Source organism: Larus michahellis, chromosome 19 (genome assembly GCF_964199755.1).
Source record: "Larus michahellis chromosome 19, bLarMic1.1, whole genome shotgun sequence".
NCBI classification, from domain to species: domain Eukaryota; kingdom Metazoa; phylum Chordata; class Aves; order Charadriiformes; family Laridae; genus Larus; species Larus michahellis.
The window spans coordinates 5,334,750-5,360,234 of NC_133914.1; the positions used below are offsets into that span (position 1 = coordinate 5,334,750).

Sequence of the window (25,485 nt, forward strand, 5' to 3'; positions counted from 1 at the left end):
GCAGAGGAAAACAGGAAAAGAAGCAGGCAAGGCGGTTGCATTCCCCCTTGGGAAGACAATTCCCTTTGGAAGACTCCAAAAAAAGGGAGCACTCCCTGTCCTGAGCAAAGCCCTGCTGTCTTCGGGTGATATTTCTCAACACATTTTATACTGTGAAAATCTGAGGAAGAATGCTGCAACGACAGATTACTAAGGACTTGAGACTGGGAGTTATAAGTAGGTCGTACTTCACTGTTTCTTTTTCTATCATGAAGAGTTTTATTATCCTTCTAAAATATTTGTCTCTACAAAACTACTTCTATTGTTCCGCTGTTGTGTAGAAGACCAATTGCTGCATTCTTTTGCTCTCACATTCTGAAGGTTCCTGTTTGCTAGCGTGGCTGGGATTTTATGAGCACAGCTCAGAAAAAGGCTGAGCCTACACTAGGGACAACAAATATGTCCTACTGACAAGCTTCACTTGTTATCCTGTACACAGGCTCCAAGGTGTTTCACCTGCTGTGCTGCATGATCGAAAATGCTGCCTGCCCAACTCCGGAAAAACTTAATCCAAGGGATGTTTTGGAGTTCAACTGTGCTACAGGTAACTCCAGCTGTGGCCTTACAGCTCTCTAAAGAGGCAAAACCAGCCTCTTCCTATTCCCTGACATCCACCTTGCAACCTGCGACAACTTCAAATGGACACCTGCTGAAATCTAGCAATTATCAAACTTGTCTGGCTGGATTTTTACCTCCCTTATCTGAGGCCTCCCTGATTGCTTTTCCTCCTCAGTCCCGAACAGCTTACCAACAAAATATACTGGAGGGCAGCAGGTATTAACCTGCGACACTAACTTCATCGAAAGGAATCAAGACAAGTGTCACTATGGCACAGAAAAGTTTTTAAACATATTGCAAAGTTTAGCAAGGTGAGCCAGCAGTGCAGAAGAAGCTGCTAGGAAAAAAAATAAATCATCTTTAAAGTACGGGTTGTTTTTTTTTATGAAGTTATTTTAAAGGTTTTTGTTTTGCTTCTGCTCGCAGTGAGCTTCCAGATCAATGCACTGAACTCCTACGTAAGAAACAAAAGTTCATGCTCCCAAGGCCGAGAGAACCATCTTCAGATTTAGTCTCCAGGATGATCTTACTCCATCTAAGAGTCTGGCAGAGATTCTCTATCACCTATTAGTACACTTATTCCTGTGGAGGGTACAGAACATGTAAGTCCTTGATAGGAACTTCTCCCTCTACCTTAATTCCAGCCTCACCAACCAGGGGAAGAAGGATTTGCACAACTGCAAGGTGAAAATAATTTAGAGAAGTTTTTAAAACTTCACGCAGAGGGGTCATCTGATGGAGGAACCGCACACTTCTCGTTCCCCCTCAAACACACCCACCCACCACCCCTTACCCTTCCCCACCAAACGTCACCAGTTGCAGGCAGTGACAGACACTTCTGACCCCCATGAAGGGAGAGTCTGGAAAGTCTGTTCAACCGGCATCAGTCCTGCTCAGATGTCAACTGGGACATCCCCTCTGCCCACACAGTCAGACCTCGAGGAGAAGACCAGGTCTCCCTCCTCCCCATGCCCTCTCTGAGGCAAGGGACTGCCCTTCACACGTTCCTCTGAAAGCTACAATTTTCTGTGCGGACTGCAGGCCCTTCCTTTAAATCTGCTAATGCAGCAAGTGAAGATGGTTAGTAAAAAATCCCTTTCAAAGAAGCTTTTCATGGCATTTTTATTTTAAAAAATAATCTTGCAGTCTGCTGTGTGTTTTGCTTTAGCAGCAGTGAGAGATGATCTTAAATTCAAAGTAAATTTAAACCCAGTTTCACCCTCTTGTCACAGACATGGTGAACTACCATCAAATAAAGCAGCGAGCAAAAAAGGGTAGATAACAGCGGTTTCCCCTGCCCTCCTGATTTAGGACAATCAAAGAGATTCACCAACCAGTTTGAATGCTCTTGCTGGGGCTGCCTGGGAATTAGTTTCTTCCAAGTACTTCTCCCATGAGAAGGCTTTGGAATCCTTGTATCCTGAAAAAAACAAGAGAATTAACATTTAAGTAAGAAAACCCCACATTTATTGTTACAAGCAACAGAAAAGCAGCTATGTAACACATGGCTATTGCGTTAATTTAGCGCTTACCATGGGTGCCGCTTGAAAACGGTCTGTTTATTCATACACAACACTTACAGCACACACAGCGACACTGCCAAGTTTCCCTAGCTTCTACACAGGGCTTTAACCCTGACCTGAAAAACCTGAAGAGTTCATTTCTGTACAGCTTAATCAACGCATATTCTCTAGAGAAAGCCGCCAATTAAGAGCTAGTCAGAGGATTCTGTGATGTGCAATGGCAGCACTAAATTAATTTCCTATTTTATTAACTATTCTACATGTGAGTGCCTGCAAGATTGGAGAAACTTCTCGTCTCCTGCTACCTACTCACCCACAGCTGAGTAAAACTAGCAGTCTGGAGATAAATTCTCCATCGCCGTTACCATAATCTCAGACAGCTACATTGGTGTGCTACTCTTAACAACAACAGGATATCTCTCCCTGGCAGCTACATTTAAGAAACTGCTCTACTTTTTTCCCCTTCCTATTTCAGTAATTTTTAGCCTCCGTATTGTTTCCTTTTGGCAGGAGGGTGCAATGACTAAACGCATAGGACAGCCTGCAAATTGCTGCACGTAAATCTCTCAGCAGAGAAATCAGAACTGACTGCAGATCCTGCTGGGAGCACAGGTAACCATGATACGAGTAGGGGAGCTGCACGCCACAGCCTTGTTGTGCGTTCCAGGAGCAGGAACAGATGTGGTGTTGCTGAAGAGTAAGTGTGTACAACCCCTGTTGCATCTGCAGCAAAGGCACAGAGGCTAATTCCTCCAACGCAGAGGGATCTTGGGAGAGCCACCCACTCTACTAAACTCGATATGGAGCATTTGCAGAAATTCTTGCTCCAGATCTAGCAAACAGCAAACATAATTTTTTAATTTTTGCTGTTTTTAAGGTGAATGAGCACTTCCAAGGCCTGAAAACAACATTGATTTTCCTGTAGGTTCTGTCTTTTTTCATTCACCAACATTCTCTTCATTTACTGAATTCTAGCGCAGCAGAAAGAGATCTGGCTTCAGTTACTCCTTCATTTACAGAAATCCCATCTCACCATCTATGAAATCATGATCCCGATTCCTCTTTCTTCCAGCTCACCTTAGAGGAAATGCTGCAAATACTTCAAAGTCCTTTCCCTTCTGAAATCAAATTCAATTACAAATTACCAAACCCCGTTCCATTTTTTGAAAGACCTATGAAACAAAATGAAATGCAGTGGCAAAAAGTACGAACAATAATATTGTCCGGTCAGTAGAGAAAAGAGTACTGAATGGAACCTGTAACTTGCAAATACGTAATTATGTGGAAGATGAAGCTTGCAGGTTTTTTGACTGAGGCAGGAAATAAGTCTCATTTTCAACATACCAGGTGGTGTTGTCAGTGGGGTTCCAGTTTCTTGGCAGTAGCCAACAGGACGAATATATGGGCTGCTAGCTTCACACCTGAGTTAAAGAGGGAAAGTTGGCACCAGTCAATCTTAAAGCAAAAAGAAAAGCAGAATTTCAAATGCTGTCTGATACGCCTTTGCTGGGTTAGCAGATGCTTTCAGTGGGTGTGATCATGGTGTAAAAGACAAGTATTACCTCGTTAGAATTTATAACACCAAGTTTTCAAGGCGCTCAAGCTGCCCCAAAAGATAGGGAAATACAAAGAAGAATGTCTGGTGCTCTAAAAAAACAACAAACACCCACCCCGCCGCCTGGACCATACCAACCACAGTTCAGCCTGGACATGGATCATCCAAGCTCAAATTCAAAGGAAGGAAAGAAACAAAAACCAAACCCTCGTCCCTAACTGAAACACCGTTATTGTGGAAGAAGGGGAAATTATTTTTAAGGTCTTTGCCAAGAACTGCATGTTATCCATTCATTCTAGCTGAAACCTAGTGGTAGTTTGCCTGGTTCCCAATTTTATTGCGTGTTTAGATCTTCTGACTCCCTGAAGGAGGCTATGGGCCAATTTGAGACAGCCCCTTTTGTCACATCTGCTGTGAGGAAGGGACCAGAGCAGTCTTTCAGATCTAGGAAAAAAACCTGTGTGTTTTCAGCCAAGCTCTACTTTGAAGCTTTGTTTGTTTGTGTTTCCCATTAAAATTTTCAAATTCCAAACAAAACACAGCATGAAAACAAAGCTTCATGGGCTAAAATGGTAAAGAAATGAGATCTAAAGTCCTGCAAATGGAAACAGCAGTGCTACAAAGCTCTGAATATTTATGGCAAAGAAAGAAAAGACCAACTTCCTACCAAACAGGTGCCTATTCCGAAAAAAACAAACAAAAGGAAACGGGGGAGAGAACACAGAATTCTGATCGAACCAGTGCTATTTTGGTAGGCATGTGCCTTGTGTTGCTTTCACAGACAAATTCAAAGAAAGTTCCTCCATTCCTGTAGGCTGGAAAGCACAGACCATAAAGGGAAAACATTTCCTTGACTAATATTCCACCTGGCTCCAGCATGAGGGCAGAGGATCAAGATTCTCAGATGCAGAACAACTGTAGTGCAGGTCAGGACTTAAAAGCCTCAACGTTGGCAATTGTTTTTATTTTCAAAGGGCCTTAGCCAAACTCCGCTGAAGCAAATGAAAAGATTTTTACTGCCTGCTTCCAAATGTAAGTTTGCAGAGAGACGTGCCAACACCCACTGCTAGTCCTGGAGGGAAGGATGTTACTAATTCCAGGCGGTGTCACTAGTGGAGCTTACTCTTCCTTCAGCTCTGCCAGAGGAATGGATAACATGAACATTCCCTGACCTGACCCAAGTCAGCCAGCTGCATTACCTCCAACGCTTCTTACCCTGAAAGCTTCGCGGGCAGTTCAAGCTAAGCCCACTGGTTTTCCACTGAGCCAACTGACAAGCACTCGAACAGCAGGGGAAGCTACTGGGCAACTGGCACTTCGTAAAAACCCAAATAATTACTCCGATGCTTGAAAACTGATTTAAGATCCCAACTTTAGTGACTACATTTAAAATATTAGATACTACCCTTAGTGGAAGAGCGAAATAAACCACAGTCTACTTGCAGATATATATTAGAAATAGAAGCTCTTTACCAGTAGTCGTAACTTTCATCCCAGTTATCGAAATGAATTAGCAGGCGGTTATCCACCATGTCCGTGATGGTTGCGACACACATCAGAGATGGATTCTTCTTGTCCACTGCCTCTAGTTTCATTCCCAGGCGAAAACCAGAGGGGGTGACAGGCTGAGGAACAGGTCAGCAGGAAAGGGAAATCAGCCACATTCTAGGTCAGGCCATTTAAATTACCCTTATAAACTCATTTGTTGCAGGTTGTAACCCCAAATCTCACGGACCAAAACACACACTAGATATATATTGTTACTAGGAAGAGGTCTACAGATGAGATTTCCATGTGTTGTGGCAATGATTGTTACTATCTCCAAAAAAAGAGCTAATGTAGCTGGAATAAGAATCTGCACGTACACAACAACACTGCAGACTCAAAGGCTGAGACACACACCTTGCAGTGACCAGTATTGGCTGAGGATAAGCGTGAGCATCGCGGGTCCTGTCTTATTAGCGGGAAAGTTCGAGAGCCTTCAAGGAAAATAGGTGACTCAGTCAGAAGCAGAGCAGAGCTGCACAATTAGGCCCTGATCCTACTGAAATCAGTGCTCTGTCCATCTGCAGCGTCAAATCCACCAGACCATGGACTTTGTGTCATCTGAGTGACACAAAATGGGAGTGAGCGTTACATAAGAACTGAGGCTAACAACCAAAAAGAAAGCAACACTGGGTGAAGGATGAAAAATGCTCAAGATCCATAGCCTCATAATGAATCCCATGGCGCACATGAGTACGCTGCTGGAAACCAGAAATTATTTTGGAAATGATTAAATTAGAGGAAAGTGACACAAATATCTTGACTGCAGGGACACAGCAAAACAGACTGTTGTAATATATTTAATAAATGGTAGAGTAAATCTTTTCCTCCAGTATTAAGGAGGAAGGGAAATACAAATTCTCTCTCTCAAAAGTCAGTGACTGGGGGAAGGAAGAAAAATTGTGCTAGCTTCCCATCTTAAAAATAAATCGCAGCAGGAAATAGCTTGCATCTGATTGTACCATGGTTGCACCTCTGACATGAGCATATTAAAAACACATAAATATTCTGGTCAAAACTCACTTAGCATCAGACCTATTCGAAACATCTTGTATTCAATATCATCACTTACAGTGCTGAGAGTCTTAAAAAGGTTTTTTGGAGCTGCTTGAGCTTTGCAATTCTTCAAATAGGAAGTCCAATTAAATTCTCCCTCCTTGAAACCTAAAAAGAGAGATAAAAAGATTGTTTTACACAGCCCCGTTACATTCAGATTGGTTTTTCAGAAATGGAAATTACCTGGGAAGAATATGAACTTTGCATGATAACTGCCCTTCTACAGTCTTCAGGGGTTATGCATTTCAGCTAAAACATCTCTCTCTCTTTTACTATAATGTCCAATCATTAATTTGAAATTTCAAATGTTTCTAGGAAACTGAACACAGGAAAGAAGTTCTGAACCCCAAAGAGACTCCTTGCTTTACACGCTCATCCAATAGTTTTTAATTTGACCAACAACGTCAATCTTTGGGAACAGCAAATGAAGCTGTTCTGTTCTTTTGTGATTCACTATCTTAGTTACACCTCTTCCCTTTAAACCACTCAGATGGCCTTCCACAATGAAACCATACTAAAAATTAAACACACAGAGCCAGGACAACTAGTTCTTAGTAGAATTTATGGTTTCTTGTACACCTTTTTTTTCCCCATACCTTTCGGAGGGAGCAGCTTATGACTTGTTTTTTCACACCAGCCAACAGGATGGATGTCTGAGGAATCAGCGTTAACCCAGAAGTCATAGCACTCTGGATAACCATCAAAGTGTAACCGCATTCTGTACCCTTGTACCTATAACGAGGGGAGCTCTGATTATCATAAAGGGTCATAACGAAGTTAAAGAAAAACACTAATCAAACACTCCTTCCATATTTGGATTTAGATAAAAGTAAATTCAAGATCTCACTTATTTCTCAAAAGTCTAGTTTTATTTTTCCTCATTTATGTCTGCCGTTTTCCACACTCTTCTTTCCTCACTTCAAACAGCTGAAAACAAAATTGGCCAGTGTAGCTTCACTGGCCTCCTATTCCGTACTCATGCACTTATTATCGTGTGGCAATATCTGGAGTACAAATGCAGTCCAAAAACTTATGTCTATACCAGATCAACACAGATTTCACATAATTGCAGATGCATAAAAGCACTTTGACTTGCTTATATTTACTAATATAGTGCCTAATTGCATTGTTCTTTTTCATATTTGTTCATTGCATGCAATTAAAAGGTTTACTATTCTGAGTCACAATTGCAAAAATCCGACAGTAGGATTTTGGGTATAGATCCTTAACCACAATGCCATTCCTTCAGTGTCACCTTGAACTTCACCTAACCATTAATTCATCAAAGTACTTTTATTCTTATGTTTCTACTTTTTATTGAAAAAAAAATCCTAAAATACAGGGGTCTTTTGGAATCAAAGAAAGGAAGAGCAACTACCTCAGCCACTGTGAGGACACAAAATCGAGAGGGGTGTTCAGGATCCAGCCCTTCCAATTTCATTCCAACTTTAAATCCATTTCGGCCTTGTGGGAATGACTGATACTGTGAGGAGGGGGAAGAAGGAAATATTTGTTTTTACTTCCTAGAGATAAAATCTGTTGCAGAGCAGTCATCAGATATACTTGAGTTTTCAACTCCGAGAAGAAAATTCTATCACTAAATGATTGCTGCTTTAATAGACAGGCGCAGGTACAGAGATCAATAATGGAATCATCGCCATGTTACAGATTTACTTGTTAATCTAATTAATCTCTCAAAAACACTGAACCATGTGCCTGCTGCAATTAGCTATGAACAAATCTTTCAGCAGATGCAGAAATGAGCTCTATTCAAACACAAAAGAATCCCCTTCATAGCCCAGTGCAGGAAGCCTGGCAGAAAGAAAGAGCCAGAAAAGCTAAAATCACTTTGCCTGTGTCAGCACGAGGTCAGCAGTCCAGACTTTCCCAAAAGGTAACTTCTCATCTTCAAAGGGTAAAAGGGACAAGGCATGTTTGATCTGGAGTCCACTTACACAGTCATTCCAGAAAACATTTGTGTCTTTCATTTATTTGCAGTCTTAATCCAAATTAAACATTCGAAGTATAGTTAAGGCTTAAAAGAAATCTGAACTGGAACTGCAAATGGCTTTTTGCAGCCGCTGCAGTTATCTGACTTTCCTTCTATCTCACTCTGTGAGGTGCCAACCGCCCTTGGCTTTGAAGAGCTCACTGGGAGCGGAACTTTCAATGTGGGCTGGCACACCAGAGTGCAGAAGCAGCTTCACCAAGGCTAAACTCATTCTCTTCCACCTTCAACGCATCAGACTACGAACGAACACAACTTCCACCCTCCCTCCTAACAGTCACTTCTCATTGAGACACTCCACAACATTCACAGAGCTAAGTGACTTGCAGTTTCCTGCAGAGGAAGGATGGAAGGGGTGCTGTACGACCACGGACGAAGCACAGGACATATGAAAGACATTAAGCTGTCCCTCTCCAACATTACTGGGAGATTGCCTAATAGCCCATTTATCCAGAGCTACCCAAAGCAGATCGAAACAGTCATTGTTTAGTTCGGAGTGAGACTCAACCAGCATTTTTCACACCCTGGTTTGGAACGAGACTCACAGGGCAGATGCTTGTTTCCACAGTGCTTCAGGGCTGGAAACAGACATGTGGGGGTTTTACTGCCTGCTTGCAGCGAAACAACTCATAAATGTAACTGCTGGCTTGAGGGTAGTCTCCAATCCTACCTCCACTGAGTTAGTAATTCTGTGGTGTTGCCTGAGAAAAACATAGCAAGAGAGCTGAAAAAGCTGCCAACCTCTCTGAACAGTTTTAGGGGAGCAGCTGGCATCCGTTCCTCTTCTAAGTAGGAAACCCAGTTCCATCCCTTCTTCTTTCCAGGAACAACTAAGCAATCAAAAACAAAGAGAAAAATGAATGTTTCTCTGAGATGCTTCCTGCTCTGCCCTCTCTTCTCTTTCTCCTCCCACATACACGCCAACGCTGTTTTGCTGTTGTACCCCAAAGGAGGCAGTGTTACCCAACTTTTGAGGCAAGGTATGAATTCCAGCAGTAGGAAAACTGTGCTTATTTCTCATTAAAAAAAAAAAAAGAATTTATTATATCATAGGTCAAATGAATTGTGGCACCCGGATTGCTGGCAAGCTGCCCGTGGAAAGTTGCCACTGTAAAGTTTGGACAAGATATAGTAACTTAAAAATGTGTAAAAGAATTCCTGCTCCTGGTATTTCACAGAGGAATAAGGGGTTAGATATAAACTAAAAGACAGCACAAAGAGGCATATAATTGCAGCTGAAATAAACCTAAAACAAAACAAATGAAAAATCAAGTGAATTTCTGTTCGGTTCACAAGATTTTTTTATATATATATATACACACACATACATTTATAACCCACTAATACCACAATGCATCTACTACAAAAGCAGCTATCGGTACACAGGTGATGAAAACAACAACTTGGGCAGGTGCTTGGATTCATTCTAGCAGAACCACGGTCATACACACAGAAAATTATGTTTAAAATACAGATTAAAAGTCTCCCCCCAGTTTACATATGCTAACTCCTTTAAGGTATCTAGTAAATTTAACCCATAGTCTATATCAATCCCAGCGTGTTTACAGCTTATTTTCTATTTAGCATTTGTAGTCTGTGGCTGTGAAGCTCCCCAAAGTCAACGGAAAAAAGATTCTTACTGGCTTCGGTGAGCTTTGGGTCAGGCTGTCTCCTTCTAGATCCTCTACACTGTGCCCATCATGCAGGCAAATCTAGTATATTCTTGCTAATACATTTGAGAAGACTGACTGTGGTAAGAGGGTTATGTACCTAATAAGCTATTCTGAATGTGAAATGAGCTCTACTGTCCTTTCCTCTTCTGTTTACTATTATTCACTTTATAATAGCTAGTAAAAAAATCTATGAACATTAAAGAAAAGAGACTATGAGCTTAGCTCACCTTGTTTTATTGGTTTAGTGTTTCTGCGGCTTTTCATATTATTTGATTTATTCTTCTCCTAGACACAGATACGTTAAAAAAAAGTTTAGCAATATTGTTTTTTCCTCCCTCCTTGATCATCTTACAATGCAGGTACAATAAGGATGTAACATGTAACTAACAGGACTATTAGCTAGCATTATTTTCTTTTGAATAACCCTGCAAGAACATTAGTAAGGTATCTTACATATGTAACTTAGATCCTGCAGTATCCCAAAGTGCTTTACAAATTATTTAATATAGGCTGCTAAAGTTCATTTAAATACGGCTACTGACGAGCAGCACAGGCTCAAAATCTCCATTACAATACACAGGATTTGCTTTCTGCAGTGCAGGATTTACAGCTCACGTAAGCAGCCTTACTGTAATGCTCCGTTTTCCTTTTCCTTTCAGAGGTTCTTATGTCCATCTATGCCAGGGAATGGATACAGAAAAAAAATCATTTATGAAGCCCCGAAGGAAGCAGAAGCTTCAAGTAACTGCTGCCATAGATGAACACCCCAGAAAATGTGGTCTCCCTGTGTCACACTCCGAGCCAGACTGCCATTCGCATTTCTTCTATGTGGTTTTCAAACTCATGTTTAATTCACCCAGGGTTGTCATTTCTCAAAGCAAACCAAAAGGGCGAAATCTGAAATGCAAAGCTGCCTGACAAACATGCCCCAGCAGAGACAGGGGGGCAGTTTCAAACGAGGAGGAGGAGAAGGGGGAAGAGACAGAATGCAAGTACTTCTGAAAACATACGTACTTTAAAACATCTTCACACATGACAGAGAAAAGCTGAGCAACAAGAGGAGTTAAACTGTTTGTGACATCAGAAGTTTCAGCTTGCATTACCAACAAACACGTGCCCCAGCGTCTCTGCATTACAAAAGCACGTGTGATACGTGAATATAAATAAAATGGTTCAGGCCTGAGACGCTACGCACACGGGAGCAGAGTGCAGGCTTGCACAAAGAAGGGCCCCTGAAAGGAGTAAGATGCTCAATGCTGAGTTACGAAAAGATCAGGTCAGGACTGAGGTAATTCTATTCACCCACCATTAGTACAGGTTTCTAGTAGTGTAGTGAGTGTACATGCAAGCACCTAGTAAAAAGCAATCAAACTCTGTGGTTTGGCACTAATCTTCAATATCACAGAATAGTACTTGACTGTAGTTAGATAAAGTATTTTTAGAGACATGTGTTTTTATTACTGCAAAATACACTTGGTGCACAGGGCTACAGCTGCACCTGTAAAGTTACAGTCGGAAGTCGTGACTTCGACTTCACACGAGCTATTCACCCTTGTGACTCAGACTTCAGAACAGATATTCTCATTACTGGTACAAATCAGGATCAGACCCAGACCGTTCTCATGGGTACACAACAACCTCCCTCAGCCCAGTTTGCATTGCACAGTGAAATGAGAGACACAGAATTGTCCCTGCTCTTCACAGTTCTCTTTAAAGAAAAGACATGCAGCTTCATTTACCTCATCCTCATCTGCATTTTCCTCATCATCCTCAGACTCCAGAAGCAGTCTTCTCTTCCTCCTGAGACGTTTGACAGGTCTGTCAGCCTCATTCACCTGACAGCCACTGCTGGTATTAAGATTTCTACTATTTCCCCTGTTTCTGCAATCATCTGGAATGTTTCTGGTATCACTAAACATCCAAAATTGAAAACAAAATCAAATTAAAAGTGCAACAATACTCCTGCAGTATTCACAGTGTCTCTGTACCTCTTCAGAAGAATGAGGATGCCTGGGCTGAGAACCTAAAGAAGTGAATCATGTTCGCAGGATTTGCCAGATATGTGTCTTTTAAAAGCACTCCAAAGTACCGGCACAGCTCTCACCACCAGAGCAGCTCAAGAGGGTTTTTAATTTTGCCTTTTTACAACTCTACAGGAAGCAAAGACATCATCCTTATCTGTGGGATGGGGGACTGAGGCATCAAGCACACAACCAGCATTTCCTCTGGCTGGGAAGAGCAATGAGGACAGAGCTCTGGAGTGGAGCTTTCCTCGGTCGGGTGTAGGAGCCTCAAGGGTGACAGGAAGGTCACCAGCAGAGCTCGATGGTGGCCCTGCCTCAGCCATGCCACGGTAACACTCGCTCTGAGGATTTCATTCGACTCACAGCAACACTTTTCTCTAACACAGTGTTCTCTTTAAACGTGTTCAAACACAGAACAGGAAAAATCTGGGATTTCTTTACCTGTCCCTGTGCTGCTGGGAGCCTGTTTGAGTATAAAACTTTCCATTCTCAGAGCAATCCATTTGTTCACAGGCTTGGAAAACGGAGCAGGGCACGTCGTCTCTGAGCACTGTAGAAGCAAAGAAAAAGACAACTATTACATTCAAATGCTGAAACTTTGTATTTTTAAACACCTTCACAAAGTTTCATTAAGTGACCCTCAGTATCCCATTGTGAGGGAAGTAATTATTAGCTGTGCACTGGCACACAGAAAGAGTGTACCACCTCATACAGAAAAAAAAACCCTTTTATCTATAATATTTTAATTTTGGAGAAACCCTGCCCCCTGTAAAAGTGCTAAAGGAGGATAGAATCTCTAGGCTATAACCAGGACAGAGTTACAAAATCTTTTCCTATTTCTTTATTCCTAGTAACCCTCTAACTTGAAAGACAAATGTCAAACAAGTCCATCTCGTTTGGATACTTTTAATACAGTTGGTTAAGTTTAAAATCTTCAGCCTTTATATATACTTTGTACATATGAAAATCTTTCATAGGCAGCCTCTAAAAATAGCATATTATTGATGGGAGAGCAGAAACAATTACTTCTATATCTAGCAAGGGATATATATCAATCTTTCATCTGAATGAAAGCATGAAAATGTAAGGAATAACTCCAATATATAACTTATGTTTACTTTCTCCTATGATTTGAGATCTTCCTAGTGCAAATTAATTTATGTTTAATATTTTAACAAAACCCAATTGTGGTGGTCCTCACTACCAGGGACCTAAACTAGCCCGACGCATACTTTGCTCAAGTAACCTGACGTGCAAATTGTGCAAGGAGGCTCCTACGTACACGTCATTCCTGTTCTGCTTTTAGTGGCACCGTTTTGTGCGCACTGGTTTGATCAAGCTATTTTTGAATGCACCATTAAACACTTTAAAAGGGAAAAAGAAAAAACACACCACATCACACAATCCAGAACGCTGAGGTATGAGTCACTTCGCTTTTTTGTTTAAAGCCTTTCTCATAGTCTCCTTACCAGTACTTGTACTCATTCTCCTAAGACGACTGACATTTTTCATTTATATTTGACTGCTCCCTATAGCCCAATCTGGATGTCAGATGGTCCTGGCTGGAATTGGGCAGATAGACTGCCTACGCACAGAGTGTACGCATGCCTGCTCGTATCACAATTTAAAGCCTCTCCCTGTGCCATCGGGGACCAGCGATTCCAGGCAGAGAAAAGACAAAACAGGGAAAACTTGCAAGAACCAAGAGCGCTCGAAGAGCTCTGCTCAATTAGAAGTCGCACTGATCTATGGAACACACTAAAAGGGCGTGAAAAATTCTTAGTGCTGAGGTGTCCACATAAGAGCCAGTTCTTTGCCTGATGGGTTGACATCTCTTCAGCGTGTGCAGACAAGGAGAATGACCCACCATCAGCAGGAGCATAAGCGAAAGCCTGTAACTGTAAGTGCATCTGCAGAGCTTACAATGAAATTCGAGATGAGAAGCGCCAGGAGGGAAGACAGGCAGAAAGTCTTCCTACCTGAAAACAGAAATAGTTCCATCAAAATCCTAGGGAAAGCCAACTGGGAGACGCTTGTCCAGGCAGGCAACAAGAGGAGAGATCGTTCCCTCCTCAAAGAAGTTGTTCCCTCCGTAGGGATGTATGACTTCAGTGATGCAGCACTGCCTTGACTAGAGATCCAGCATCGCTAACAGACCTTATACAAAGAGTTAAAGTCCTTTCAATTACTGCACCAGGATGCACTGGTGATGTTGAAGACAACAAGGCACTGAACAAGCTCCAGCTGCTGTCCTGTGGTGCCTCTGTGTCCCAAGCTAATTCTCAAGTCTCCTGTCACCAACTTAGAAGATCTGTTTCGGCAAAAGGCGTCAGACAAAACTATCAAGGGCTCCCTATGCCACAACCACATGCTGTCATGTTTAACCAAGAGCATCTTTAAAATTTGACCTAATGCTGGATGGCAAACAGTACTCTTGGGATGAGAGCTCTTAATCGTCACTCACTGCCCAGCACTGGTCTCCATTAGTACTCTCTGGAAGACACTAAGGCACATCTCCGAGGGAGCTCTACTGTGAGCTCTAGTGTGAAACAGTGAGTAATTTAACCAAAGGAAACTAGCGATTTACAAAGTAAGTGAGGCTGGCCAGCTTAACTGAGTGGTCTGGAATGGAGGAGCTCAGTGGTTAACACATAAATATTCTGTTTTGAGCTACTGGTTTCTGGATAAACAGAGTAAGAACAGGCCTGCAAAGAACTGAGATACTTCTTGTCCATTACATTGATGTGCATGTCCAGTAACATGCACATTATCCTGCTAAAACCCAAGTTTTCCCTAATTTCAGTTACAGTAGCATCGGAAACCTCAAAACTTTTATGGCTAATAGTGTAAGTCTTGGCATGACCCAGGTTAGAGGAGATTCTCAAGGATGTTCTTGCAAGGAAAACTAACACTACTGGGGATTCATCTTGATCCAGGCATTCCAGGTTAGCACAGCACTGTGCCATCCATCCATGCTCCACACTACTACCACAGACAGGAATAACACCGGAAACTCCCGTCGCCTCTGAGTGCGGTCAGCAAAGGCACAGCTATACTAGTATATCACACAGTGCCAGGTCCTGCAGCTCAGCCACATCCATCTTTAGCACAGCCCCGGGGCACTTCTGGCCTAGGGCACCTAGCACCATCCCAAGCAATTCCCAAGCATGGTTCAGGAGTTAGCATGGAGCTGAGACGCTGCCCAGTGGGAGCGATCACTCCATTTTGAAGGCTGAGTGTATTTAATACGGTATATATATGACCAGGCCGTTCTGGTCTCAAAGCCCCAAAACAGGCAGTTTAGTTTAATACACACAGACTTAACTGCTGTCGTGACAAGTAAACCATTGGTGTTAAGGAGAAACACCGATGTCATTGCTGAGCTGAAATTGTCATTTCCAACCCTGGAAAGAAGGGGCTCCAACTTCCCGGAATCACCGGTTAAAAAGATCCCAGGATGTCAGTTAAAACTCAGCGTGAGAGGGATATTTGACTACATTGACAAATCTAGCCCAGATTGTTGATATAACCACACTTACTTTCCACAAAGGCAAGCACAATGCATGCGCCAGGTACTGTTACGACTACGCAGTAATTACATTCACTCTAAATACTCCTAAAATATTCGAAATAATACAGTGACTCACTCCACACACTGTGCCAGGGAGCATGACGCTACTGAAACACATATTTCAGTTAGACCTGTTTCTAGAAGCTTTTTCAGAAACCGTATATATTCTCTTCCACAGCAAAAAGCTCACCTTCCAAACCAGTGCTAGAGGCAGCGGAAGTGCTGACAGCAGCAGGAACAAAGCTGGCTGGGCTGGCATTTACTGCTGAGGCTGAAAGAGTTTTTACGGCTTCTGCTTCTACTTCAGTAATGATTTCTAGCAGTCCAAACTCATTTAAACGGAACTGCGGGTAACAGAAGAAAGCAAGTGAATAAGCAGTAGTAAAAGGGCTAGGAAGGGGAAGAGGAAGGAATACAGGATTCCCCGAGGAGCACTAGGTATGGGACAAAAATAAATGCTGTGCATACATTAAAAAGCATTAAAAATAAGTAACAACAAAAGTGAGAAACACCCAACGCTTCCTCAAAACACCACCAACGGGCCCCCCAAAAAACCCCAATGATGTGTTTTGTTGTCAATGAAGGAAAGCAACGTTAATTCTACCTGCTTTGGATGTGCTCCCCTTATAAAAGCCAGACTTCTGATGAACACATCAGAATAAATACCCTCAGAAAAGCATTTTAACCCAAAACTTGCTTTGACGGTTCAAATTCGTCCAACAAAGCACAACTACATTTATTGCAGTTATGACATACAGCACCTTCCCTAAAATTTCAGTGCAGGCAGGAATCACCTAGCTGTTGACAGAAAGGTCACGTTCCAGTGGAGAACTTGTCCAATACGTCCCCCAGCTGGTGCTGGCTGGGCTTTAAAGATCTCAGAGCACAGCGACAGCCGGGACTGCACAAACACAGTGAGCATCTGGAGCTGCAAGAGGCCAAGCAGTTCTCAACCCTTCTTCAATGACACTTGACAGTCTGGTGGGAAATGAACTTCCCAGAGGAGCAGAGGAATGTGGGGATAGAGGGAATATTGTTGAAGAACGGCAGATACTGAGAAATAACTACCCTTTCTTCATTTGATAAGCTCCTCCTTGCACAGCACCAGTTATTAGTCAAAGCCACAGTAGGGGCCCTGACCCAAAGGCAGAGGGGAGAGCATCAAGTCTAAACCAACCATTTCCAAAAGTCCTAGAAATGCACCTAACAGAAGCCACAGGCAGCACAGCTGACAGGTACCAGTAGGGCCAGGAGTCACAGTGTCCGAGCTCCCAGCCCCAAATCCCCCAAGTTTCGACCCTTAAGAAGTCCTCCATCAGCTGCTGGGCTAGGGGATCCTCCCACGGAGGTTCTGCCAGCGCACCCATCCTCTGCTCCAACACAGCACCTGACAGACTGCAGGCCAAGAGTAAATTCAGATGCAGAACAAGAGAACCCCTCTAGACACACAGCGAAGCGCTCCCATCATGGGGTAGCTATGGAAAAGGACTGATATGTGGCAAACTTCAGAGACTCTTATCCCTGAAGCTTAAAAAATTTCTTAGGCTAGGAAGGAATGCTTCACTGGTCTGGAAAAAATTATTAAAGTGTGCCAAATTGTGTCAATGGTCATCTTTTATTAGTCCCGATCTGCCAGGGCAACTGAGCACCAAAAAAAAATTAAAATAATAATTTAAAATCACTTTTCTGATGAGCAAATAGCTCTAAAGATTACTCAATTCTTAATCTTCTTTATTGTCTGCAATACGGACCTACTGAACTCCAAAATGAAAGAGACAAGTCAAAGGTGGGTTTCATTTGCAGGCTCTGCTCCGAAGCTTTTATTCATAGCACTTCATTAGTTTGAGATCTTTTCTCAACCATCCGCTCTTCGCTCAAACCTGCTAAACCCAGTTTAAAAGCATTTGCTTCACCTCTGAAGCAGCGCTCCTCATTGCATTGAGAAGCACCGTTGTTCTTCTACTCCTGCATGCTTCCTGGGCTCAGGATCCTGCCTCCAACTCCCTATCAAAGCCTCATCCCAAATGTTCTTCCCCCTCTTCCCTCTTTTTTTATCTGAAGCCTGTATTTCTTAAAGCTTCAAAGATGCTGGACTTGCTTCTAAAAAGCTCACTTCTTCCTTTGCGGCCCTGACGAGACAGAGCATCACTTTTATTTCAGCACAAAGAGAAACAATCCATTTCAAAGAAATGATAATTCTAAGCCGACTACGTTTCCTGCAGGAGACCATCCGGTTTAGAGAAGAAACCCATCACTTTCCTTAAACGCCAGAAGAGCAGCAGCACAACGGTGCAGATCCCAGGGGTTCCTCGCTATGGCTGCTAAGGACAGCTCAGCATCACGAGCAGAAGGTCAGTGGACGGAGCATCTCCAGAGCTCTACGTGCCATTAAGCAGCAGAGCGAGTGCGGAGCAGAGCGAGTGCGGAGCAGAGCTCGCAGCTGGAGGTGGGGAAGGGTGCCAATGTCATTCCATATTAGCAGACGAGTCTCTGGGGTAGAGACACTCCTGCATACAAATGAACAGCTCTGATTCAGCCCAAACCAGTGGAGACAGCAGGCTGTTATTTCCTTCTCTAAGTTTGATGGCGTACCTGCAGCCACGTGAACTGGTGAAGCCCAGCCCAGGCCCCAGAAAACAACGAGCACCAGAAAAACAACGAGCATCTTTATTAATAGCCTCTGATCTGGTGCTGAGGACTGGCTGATCCATGGAAACAACATCCAGTTTCATCCCAAGACTCTTCAAGGCAATATCCCTCATTCCTAAGTTCCTAAGTTCTGGAAACACATAACTGTGCTACTATCAGGACTGCACCTTCCTTTACACAAAGGGGTTCAATATAGCATGTTTGCTAATAAGAAATCCACACAACCAGAAACAACCAGAAACAACCTTCCTGAGAATTTTTTAAGGAAATTAAGGAAAAATGTATTTCATTGTGCATGCAAGAACTGGAATATAGCAGGAAGAGAAGGGGAAAAAAAGATTAAACAGCAAAAGTTAAAAAAAAAAAAAAAGTGTTTGGCATTTCTGCAGGGGAAAAAAAAAAGTGTCTGGCATCTTAAGAACGAAGTGGCTTCCTGTGGAGCCAGTTATCATGTTCCAGCTAAGCCTTTCTACCACACTCACTAACCGTGGTACTCAGTGCTCTTAAACTTCATCATCTAATATGAAATAATACAATATTATTTGGTGTCTTTCAGCGTAATAAATAACATGGTACTTTGTTGGTTCTCTACTATTATGAGGAATCAATAAAAGTGAAGCTGTTTCTGCAAAGGAACTTTACTGCTGGTTAAGAGAAAACCTGTGGCAATACATTGCTAAGCTCTTTTAAGAGGCAGAAGTACAATGGCTTTAACTAAATATAGGGCAAAAGTTAGGCCACGGCAAAATAATCATCCAAAGCACCTCCTAGAAAGTCAGTGGACCTGATTCCACGTTAGTTTTACAGGAGTGTAAACCACTGATCTCAAAACCCTCCAAGGAGGCAAGTTCATCCACGTTCTCGCAACATTTGCTGGCAGAAGCATTTTCCTCGTAGCCTAAGCGAGGTCTGGCAGCCCACGTAGGAGACATTTCTGCACAAAGGGAGGAGGAGGAGGGGAGGAAAGGGAAGACTGTCAAGACTTGCTGAAGGTGGGGGTCCTGATTCTGAATGCCTGATGCAACACCAACTATCTGATTTTTCAAAGCTCTCAAGTCCCTTCAGCTCCAATTTATTTCACTTGAAATTGATTTTTTTCCCCTCAGAGATTCAGAACTTGCAGCCCTGAGGGCAATTTTATGTATTCATTTTCAACCATCAGAAGTGCAATCGAACTGAAATAACAGTTGAAGGTAATTTGGGAAACAGTCAACAGACACTCACCCTCCTCCCTTCTCTAACAGAACACCGTGTTTGTGACCATCAGATCTTGGTTCTGATTTATAGGAGAGCTGTATTTGTCGCTATCATGAATATGTAAGATATAAGCTGTCAAAAGCTGCAAAAAAAGAACCACTGATGTGAAAAGAACCTAAAGACTCAACCCCACAAATTGAGAAAATTCGTCTTTCGGAGAAAATGTCTTTCTCACACTGGGCTGAAATTAACGGAATTTCTTGCCTGAGTATGTTGTATGGACATGATTGAGAATTAGGAAGACCAGGCCCGTAACTTCTATTAGCAGAAAACAATTATTTAAAATACTTCCTGCCTTTAGAAATCAATTGAGCAAGAAATTAGAAGGGGAGAGGGAGTATCACCAGGCTTTCAGAAGCATTACTAAAATTTCACCACTTCCTTGGTAATGCCAACCCCGTTGTTTACAACAAAGTGGGGTTTTTTCTGCACAACCTTTATTTGCAAACTGCAGAACATATTGCAAATATTTTGCACTGCCAAACGCATGGTGGCCACTCATACATTGTGTTCCCTGGTTTCTTACTTGTATTGTTGCTACCAGGCAAGGTACCAATGCCATCTTTCCAGTCTAAGGCATTCAATATATCACGGTCTGCTGTTGGGATGCTGATGATTCTCTCCGAGACATTCTGTTCCATCTTTCTGCTTAGTCTTTGGGCTCTTTATTTAATTTTAAGAAAGAAAACTAGGGTGTGAAAACAAAACAAAACAAACAAAAAAAAGAGGCACAGAATAAACAGGCCTGTTGCTTACATTTCACAAAAGGTTTTCAGAGCAATACTAGTTTCAAAAGATGGGGAAAAAATGACAAACTCGCATTTTGCCCATGACACTTAAGTAAATATGAATAGAAAGTTAAGAGCTTTAAGCATATGTGCTGTTTGAGGACAAAAAGATAAACCAGTAAGTTTTAACCGTTACTTGATTTGTACAATGTTTTTGCCAATTACAGCTCACTGGCAAGATCCTGGGGTCTCCGCATGCAGTAGGAGCTTTGGGCTGGATATTAGGAATATCCCTGCTCTGGCAGGGGAGTTGGACTAGATGATCTCCAGAGGTCCCTTCCAACCCTATGATTCTATGAATACCAGGATTTAAAATTACAGAATCACCAATACGCAGGTGTACGCACAAACTCGTACATTATATACAAGTGACAAGTCTGTACAACTTGGGGAGGGGGAGCAGCAGCATCTGATGGCTGTTGCCAGGTCCCTCTACACTGCTATAAAGCCAAGGCTCTATGCTAGAAATGCTATAAAGCTCTTAAAATGCCTAAGCTTCACAAATTGCTTTTGCGTCCCAGCAAATAACTTAATGGGCTCCATTAGAAGACTCGACTAAAAGCCATACTGCTATATGGGCTCCCCATATCCAATTACTCATCTATTTTTGTGGTAGACACTAAAGAAACACTGGCCATAAATTAACTGTATGTTCCTGCCCTTTAAATATAACCTGAATATTTTCAATCTATGGACATAACTGTTTGCTTGAAGTTAAAAAAAAAAAAAAAAAAAAAAAAAGATTCACGACCTTCCCTTGAACTGGCAGCTGTACCAATTTTTCCAGCGTGAGCAAAACCACTGATGTTAAGTTCGAAAAAGCACAGCCCAACTGACAGGTCTAACTGCATTCCTGTGGGAATGGGTCAAAACTGCCCACGGTGGGGGTCTTCCCTCGGACATCTGAATGCTCCAGTTCAACAAGGTCACCCTGAGCTTTTAACTCAGAGTAAGAGCAGTCAGCATCCAAGGACCATGTGCCTGACCTGTTTTTGGCATACTGTTTTTTTCCTTGAGCACTGGAAAGTGCCTTAAGATACATGGGCAGGGCAGGCTTTTAACTGCTGAGCGCTTAGATTAGGGCAGGTGAACTCTAGTCTTGATGTGAAGCCTTCCAAGTGCTACATCTTCTACCTACAGGTTGAAAGTGTTAAGTTTGATTCAGCCAAAGGCAAAACCACAGATCTGCTGTAGGATAACATATGACGTTTGAGCATTCCTGTAGCTTTAATTCAAGCATCAGAGCGCTTTATGATTACCTTAATTGGATCAAAAGCAGGACAGACGGTCATAAACTGCAATACCAAATATCTTTGGGTATCACAATCTAATCCCTGGAGGAGTTCCTCCTTTTCTTCTCCAAAATATAATATTCCAGCTACTTCCAATCCAGCATAATTGTGAAGATTAGCGGTATTTGGGCTAGTCAGAATGAGTCAAGAGGGTAAAAGTGGGAGCTAAGCGGAGCAGGAGTCAAGCTGCAGAAGCCCATTCAGCTCCCACAGGTTTTAACTGAACTGCAGGTGCGGAGACCGGCAGCCGTGGCTATGTACGCAGGACAGACCCGCAGCAGCCCCACATCACCACTGCTTGCCACCGGATTTATGAATCAGCCTAAATAAGCCATATGGAGGGTGGTATTGAACAAGTGTAGCCAAAGGCTCATCATAAATTAATATTTGATGTAGCCTTGTACATCTATAAACACTTGCTTGTAGCCAATGTTTCGATGCCAATTTCAGCAAGGGCAAACCCATCATTTTTTAGATGTTATTCTTTGCATTCAGGCTTTAAAAATAAAGAAGCTCAAACACCAAGACCATTTACAGAGCTCCCTCTGGGAGAAGGAGTTTGGAAGATACTTGGACAGATGTAATTAAGTTGTAGAATTTATTTAAAACTGGGCTCGGAAAACTGTTAAAAATCACAATGTAGAAAATTATCTTGTACTAACCAGAGAAGACCTGATACAATAATGGGCCTTTTTCATCTCTGTATTTTATAATTCCAGTAAAACCCCTAGAAAAATATAATAAAGAAATTACTTTTCTTATAATGTACCCTATCAGCAAAATCTACAATAAAATCAAGATAGCCCAATAAAAGGAAGCAAACTGTGCAATTAAGAAGACAACAGAAACTAACTTGAAGCATTTTGAAGAGCCATAGTCAGGCACGAATGTCCCCATTTGTCCCTATTTGTGATTGCTTTTCATCTTTAACTTTAAGACTCAGAAACATTAACGCAAAAGAAGATTTAGCAAAACTAAGATGAGTCATTCATTCTCAAGCCGCAGATTCAGATTTATGAAATGATAAATGACTACCATGCTGGCAGAGATAATGGTTCATAATTAATATGCCACCACCCAGACCTCTGTGCTTTATCTTTAGATAGGGAACCCACAGGCAGAAGTGGTCAGAAATACTCAGGTTTTCATCTCGTTTCTGCCACTGAACCACAGCGCTGCCTTGGGAAACTGCTACAGTATTACTGTAGAAAAGCAGCTTTTGCCGTCCATCTTGCCTTGGTTAAAAGACAGGAAAAAAAAAAAAGAAAAGAAATAAAAAAGGCACAAGTTCATACAAACAAATAAAAGTGTGAAAACTTAAATGGGCAGACAGGGGTTCACTGTATTTCTCTATACACCATCAGACCTAATGGGAAGAGAAATATTTCAACCAAAATCCCATTTCAGATGCTGCCAGGTTGATTTCCAATCACATGAGGATTTCAGTGTCTTTCTATGAGGGTAAATGTGAGAAACACAATGGTGCAATAAGCCCAAAGACTGTAAATCAAGTAACAACACTGAAGTTTGCAGCCCTTCTGGCTAAGCCTCCATGTACCAGGAGGCAAAATTCCATTCAAGGAGCAGCTGGCATCAAGAAAACCATCTGATACTGTGCTGTTCTGGGAATAACTGACTTACAAATCACCTTTTTTCCCCGAAACAGAATGGGAAACCTAGCAAAGCTGGTCATTTAATGCAGTGTAATATATATGCTCTGAGAGCGAGCTGGCATTCAGAGCTCCGTGCATCCCCAGTTTCCTGTAAGATTTGGCAGCAGTGTCTAACAGCAACGCATCACATCTGCCAGTCACTCTTATGACATTAGTGGACAACCAAACTGCAATTTAAGCAGAAAAAAAAAAAAAAACCAAATGCATGGCTTCTTGCAGGGCACAACTAATCTGGTCTCGGGAACTGCTCTGAACACTTACCAGTTCAGACACAAAAATCATTTCCCTGTCCTTTGCTATGATGATGACTGATGATACTTTACTTACCCATCAAAACCTATTACTCACCTCAGGCAAGTAATATTTTGCAAGGCTGAACTAATAACATTACCCAAAAAACCAACCTCACCTCCAGGAACCTCATCAGTCAGGGACTGAAATGAACTTTCAGAGCCTGCAATGGAACCCTACCAATGCCTCAAGAGAAAGTGTTAGTAGCCACCGGCAAGCATTTAATGGTGTGAAGAACGCTTAACACTGATTTCACTATGTCAGTGAAGGGGAAAAAAAGAATAAAAAAATTCAGAATTGAGAAATCCCAGGTTCCACCCATTGTACTTCCTACTAATTTTTGTTTCTCGCGAAAAGAGAGAAAAATTATAACTACAAAACAAGGAAAATACTGCTCTGAAAGATTAGAGATGGGAAATGGTCTAGGAAAGGAGAGGGATACCTTGGACTTGCAGCACAGGCTGGAAAAAAGGAGAAGTAAACACTTATCGTCCTAGCTCTGCCGCAGGACCGCTAAGATAAACTACTTTGGTTTTCGGGAGTTTGCCACGTTCGTTTGTACAATACAGCCCTTCCAAGGTCATCCTAAGTACGCATTAATGTACGGATTATGCTTAGGTGGTATTGTGCTCAGAGACAAAGAAACAGGCACCATGGCAATGCGACTTAAATCAATTTATAAGATCAGACAGCAATATTGTAAGTTCACTCTAAACCCAGCAGCTGAGCCTAGTACTAAGCCCAAATCAGCATTGTAGTTTGTAAGCTGCTCTCTCGGTTTCTTGACACAGTTGTGTCAAAAATACGCACGCGTGCATGTATTTATTTCAGCTGTCGAAAGAAGAGCACCTGCACAGGCCATGGCCGCGCGCTACGTGAAGGCGCTTTCTGCAAAGCGCCCGTTTTACGCACAAGCCCATTGCCTGCCCAGCTCTCCCCACCGAGCACACTGAAAAGCCAGCGTGTGGCGAGTCAGCGGCAGCAGGTCTGGCTGTGCAGGCTGAGAGCGGCGCTGCCTCGCTTCTAGTGACTGTCCCCATCTGCGATATACTCACTTCGCTGCCTTTCTCTTCAGATTTATGTGACATCGTGAAGCCAGCAAGGAAGCAGCCTGTTCTCCTTTCTCCTGCAGGAGCTGAACGAGGCACTCGGTGCTGCGCTGAAGCACATTTCAAGCTACTCCAAATAGAAGGGGAGGGATGCAAAAGAAGGTACAAAACCTACTTCCATGTCCACTGAGTTAACGCTTTCTGTTCGTTTACTGAAAGCAAGAAACAGAAGGACATCTTCCCTTCACTTTTATAGCTTTCATTAAAAGCATTTGGTGCTGATCTGCTTTTCCCCAGCTCTTCATCTCCTCCTGCTTGTGAAGAACAGTGGCTCTGGGGACGGCACCCAGCCTCTGACAAAGCCCTGTGCAAACCTGACACTTGGTGGGCTCAGCCAGAGGCCCAGGGATGTCTCCTCAGGGCCGGAGACCATGACACTGCTAATCCTAGCCTCTGGGAACCACTTGTAACGACTGTAACACTTGCACACACTAATGCACGTCAGCCGGTGCCACACAGAAATCATAAAAACTGACACGTTGAGAAGCAGATCTGCAGGAGCGACCCAAAGCACTCCTTAGCAAGACGCTGGAACTTCTACCATTTCTAAATCTGATCCGATTTCTACAACAACAGATGCAAGATATAAATACTTTCCATCACTTGTAATCAGAACTGTTTTCACTCAAAACTTAATGACCTGTAAGGAAGCTGTAAGATTTGTGATTCAAGATAAAGTCAATTTTGTGACAACATAAAAATTGCAGTGCTGGGGGAAAAAAAAAAGTGATTCTTCTAATGGAAAACTAAAAGTTCAGTCACGCCACTTACATGTTTAACTAAGACACAAAGAATTAATTTTGCAATAAACCATGCTCTTAAAGTGGAAGTAGTTAATGAAAACAATCAAGAGGAGCACACCATTATCCATAAC

At 42.4% G+C, this 25,485-nt stretch overlaps 1 protein-coding gene across 6 annotated transcripts in view; it reads right to left on the minus strand.

Moving 5' to 3' along the window:
* Positions 1 to 25,485, minus strand: part of LOC141733142 (lethal(3)malignant brain tumor-like protein 3) — a 52,094-nt gene that overhangs the window by 21,130 nt on the left and 5,479 nt on the right. For 2 of the 6 annotated variants that reach the window (XM_074563068.1, XM_074563069.1), the window contains exons 2-11: positions 12,423 to 12,531; positions 11,697 to 11,868; positions 10,185 to 10,242; positions 9,026 to 9,114; positions 7,655 to 7,759; positions 6,873 to 7,008; positions 6,293 to 6,384; positions 5,149 to 5,300; positions 3,465 to 3,541; positions 1,932 to 2,017 (exon numbers count right to left, since the gene is read on the minus strand). In XM_074563068.1, coding sequence (XP_074419169.1) covers positions 1,932 to 2,017; positions 3,465 to 3,541; positions 5,149 to 5,300; positions 6,293 to 6,384; positions 6,873 to 7,008; positions 7,655 to 7,759; positions 9,026 to 9,114; positions 10,185 to 10,242; positions 11,697 to 11,868; positions 12,423 to 12,484 — 1,029 coding nt within the window. In that variant the 5' untranslated portion in view covers positions 12,485 to 12,531. Of the gene's footprint in view, positions 1 to 1,931; positions 2,018 to 3,464; positions 3,542 to 5,148; positions 5,301 to 6,292; positions 6,385 to 6,872; positions 7,009 to 7,654; positions 7,760 to 9,025; positions 9,115 to 10,184; positions 10,243 to 11,696; positions 11,869 to 12,422; positions 12,532 to 15,742; positions 15,869 to 25,485 lie in introns of those variants that run through there. The other 4 variants (XM_074563071.1, XM_074563070.1, XM_074563073.1 and 1 more) reach the window with 3 other exon arrangements.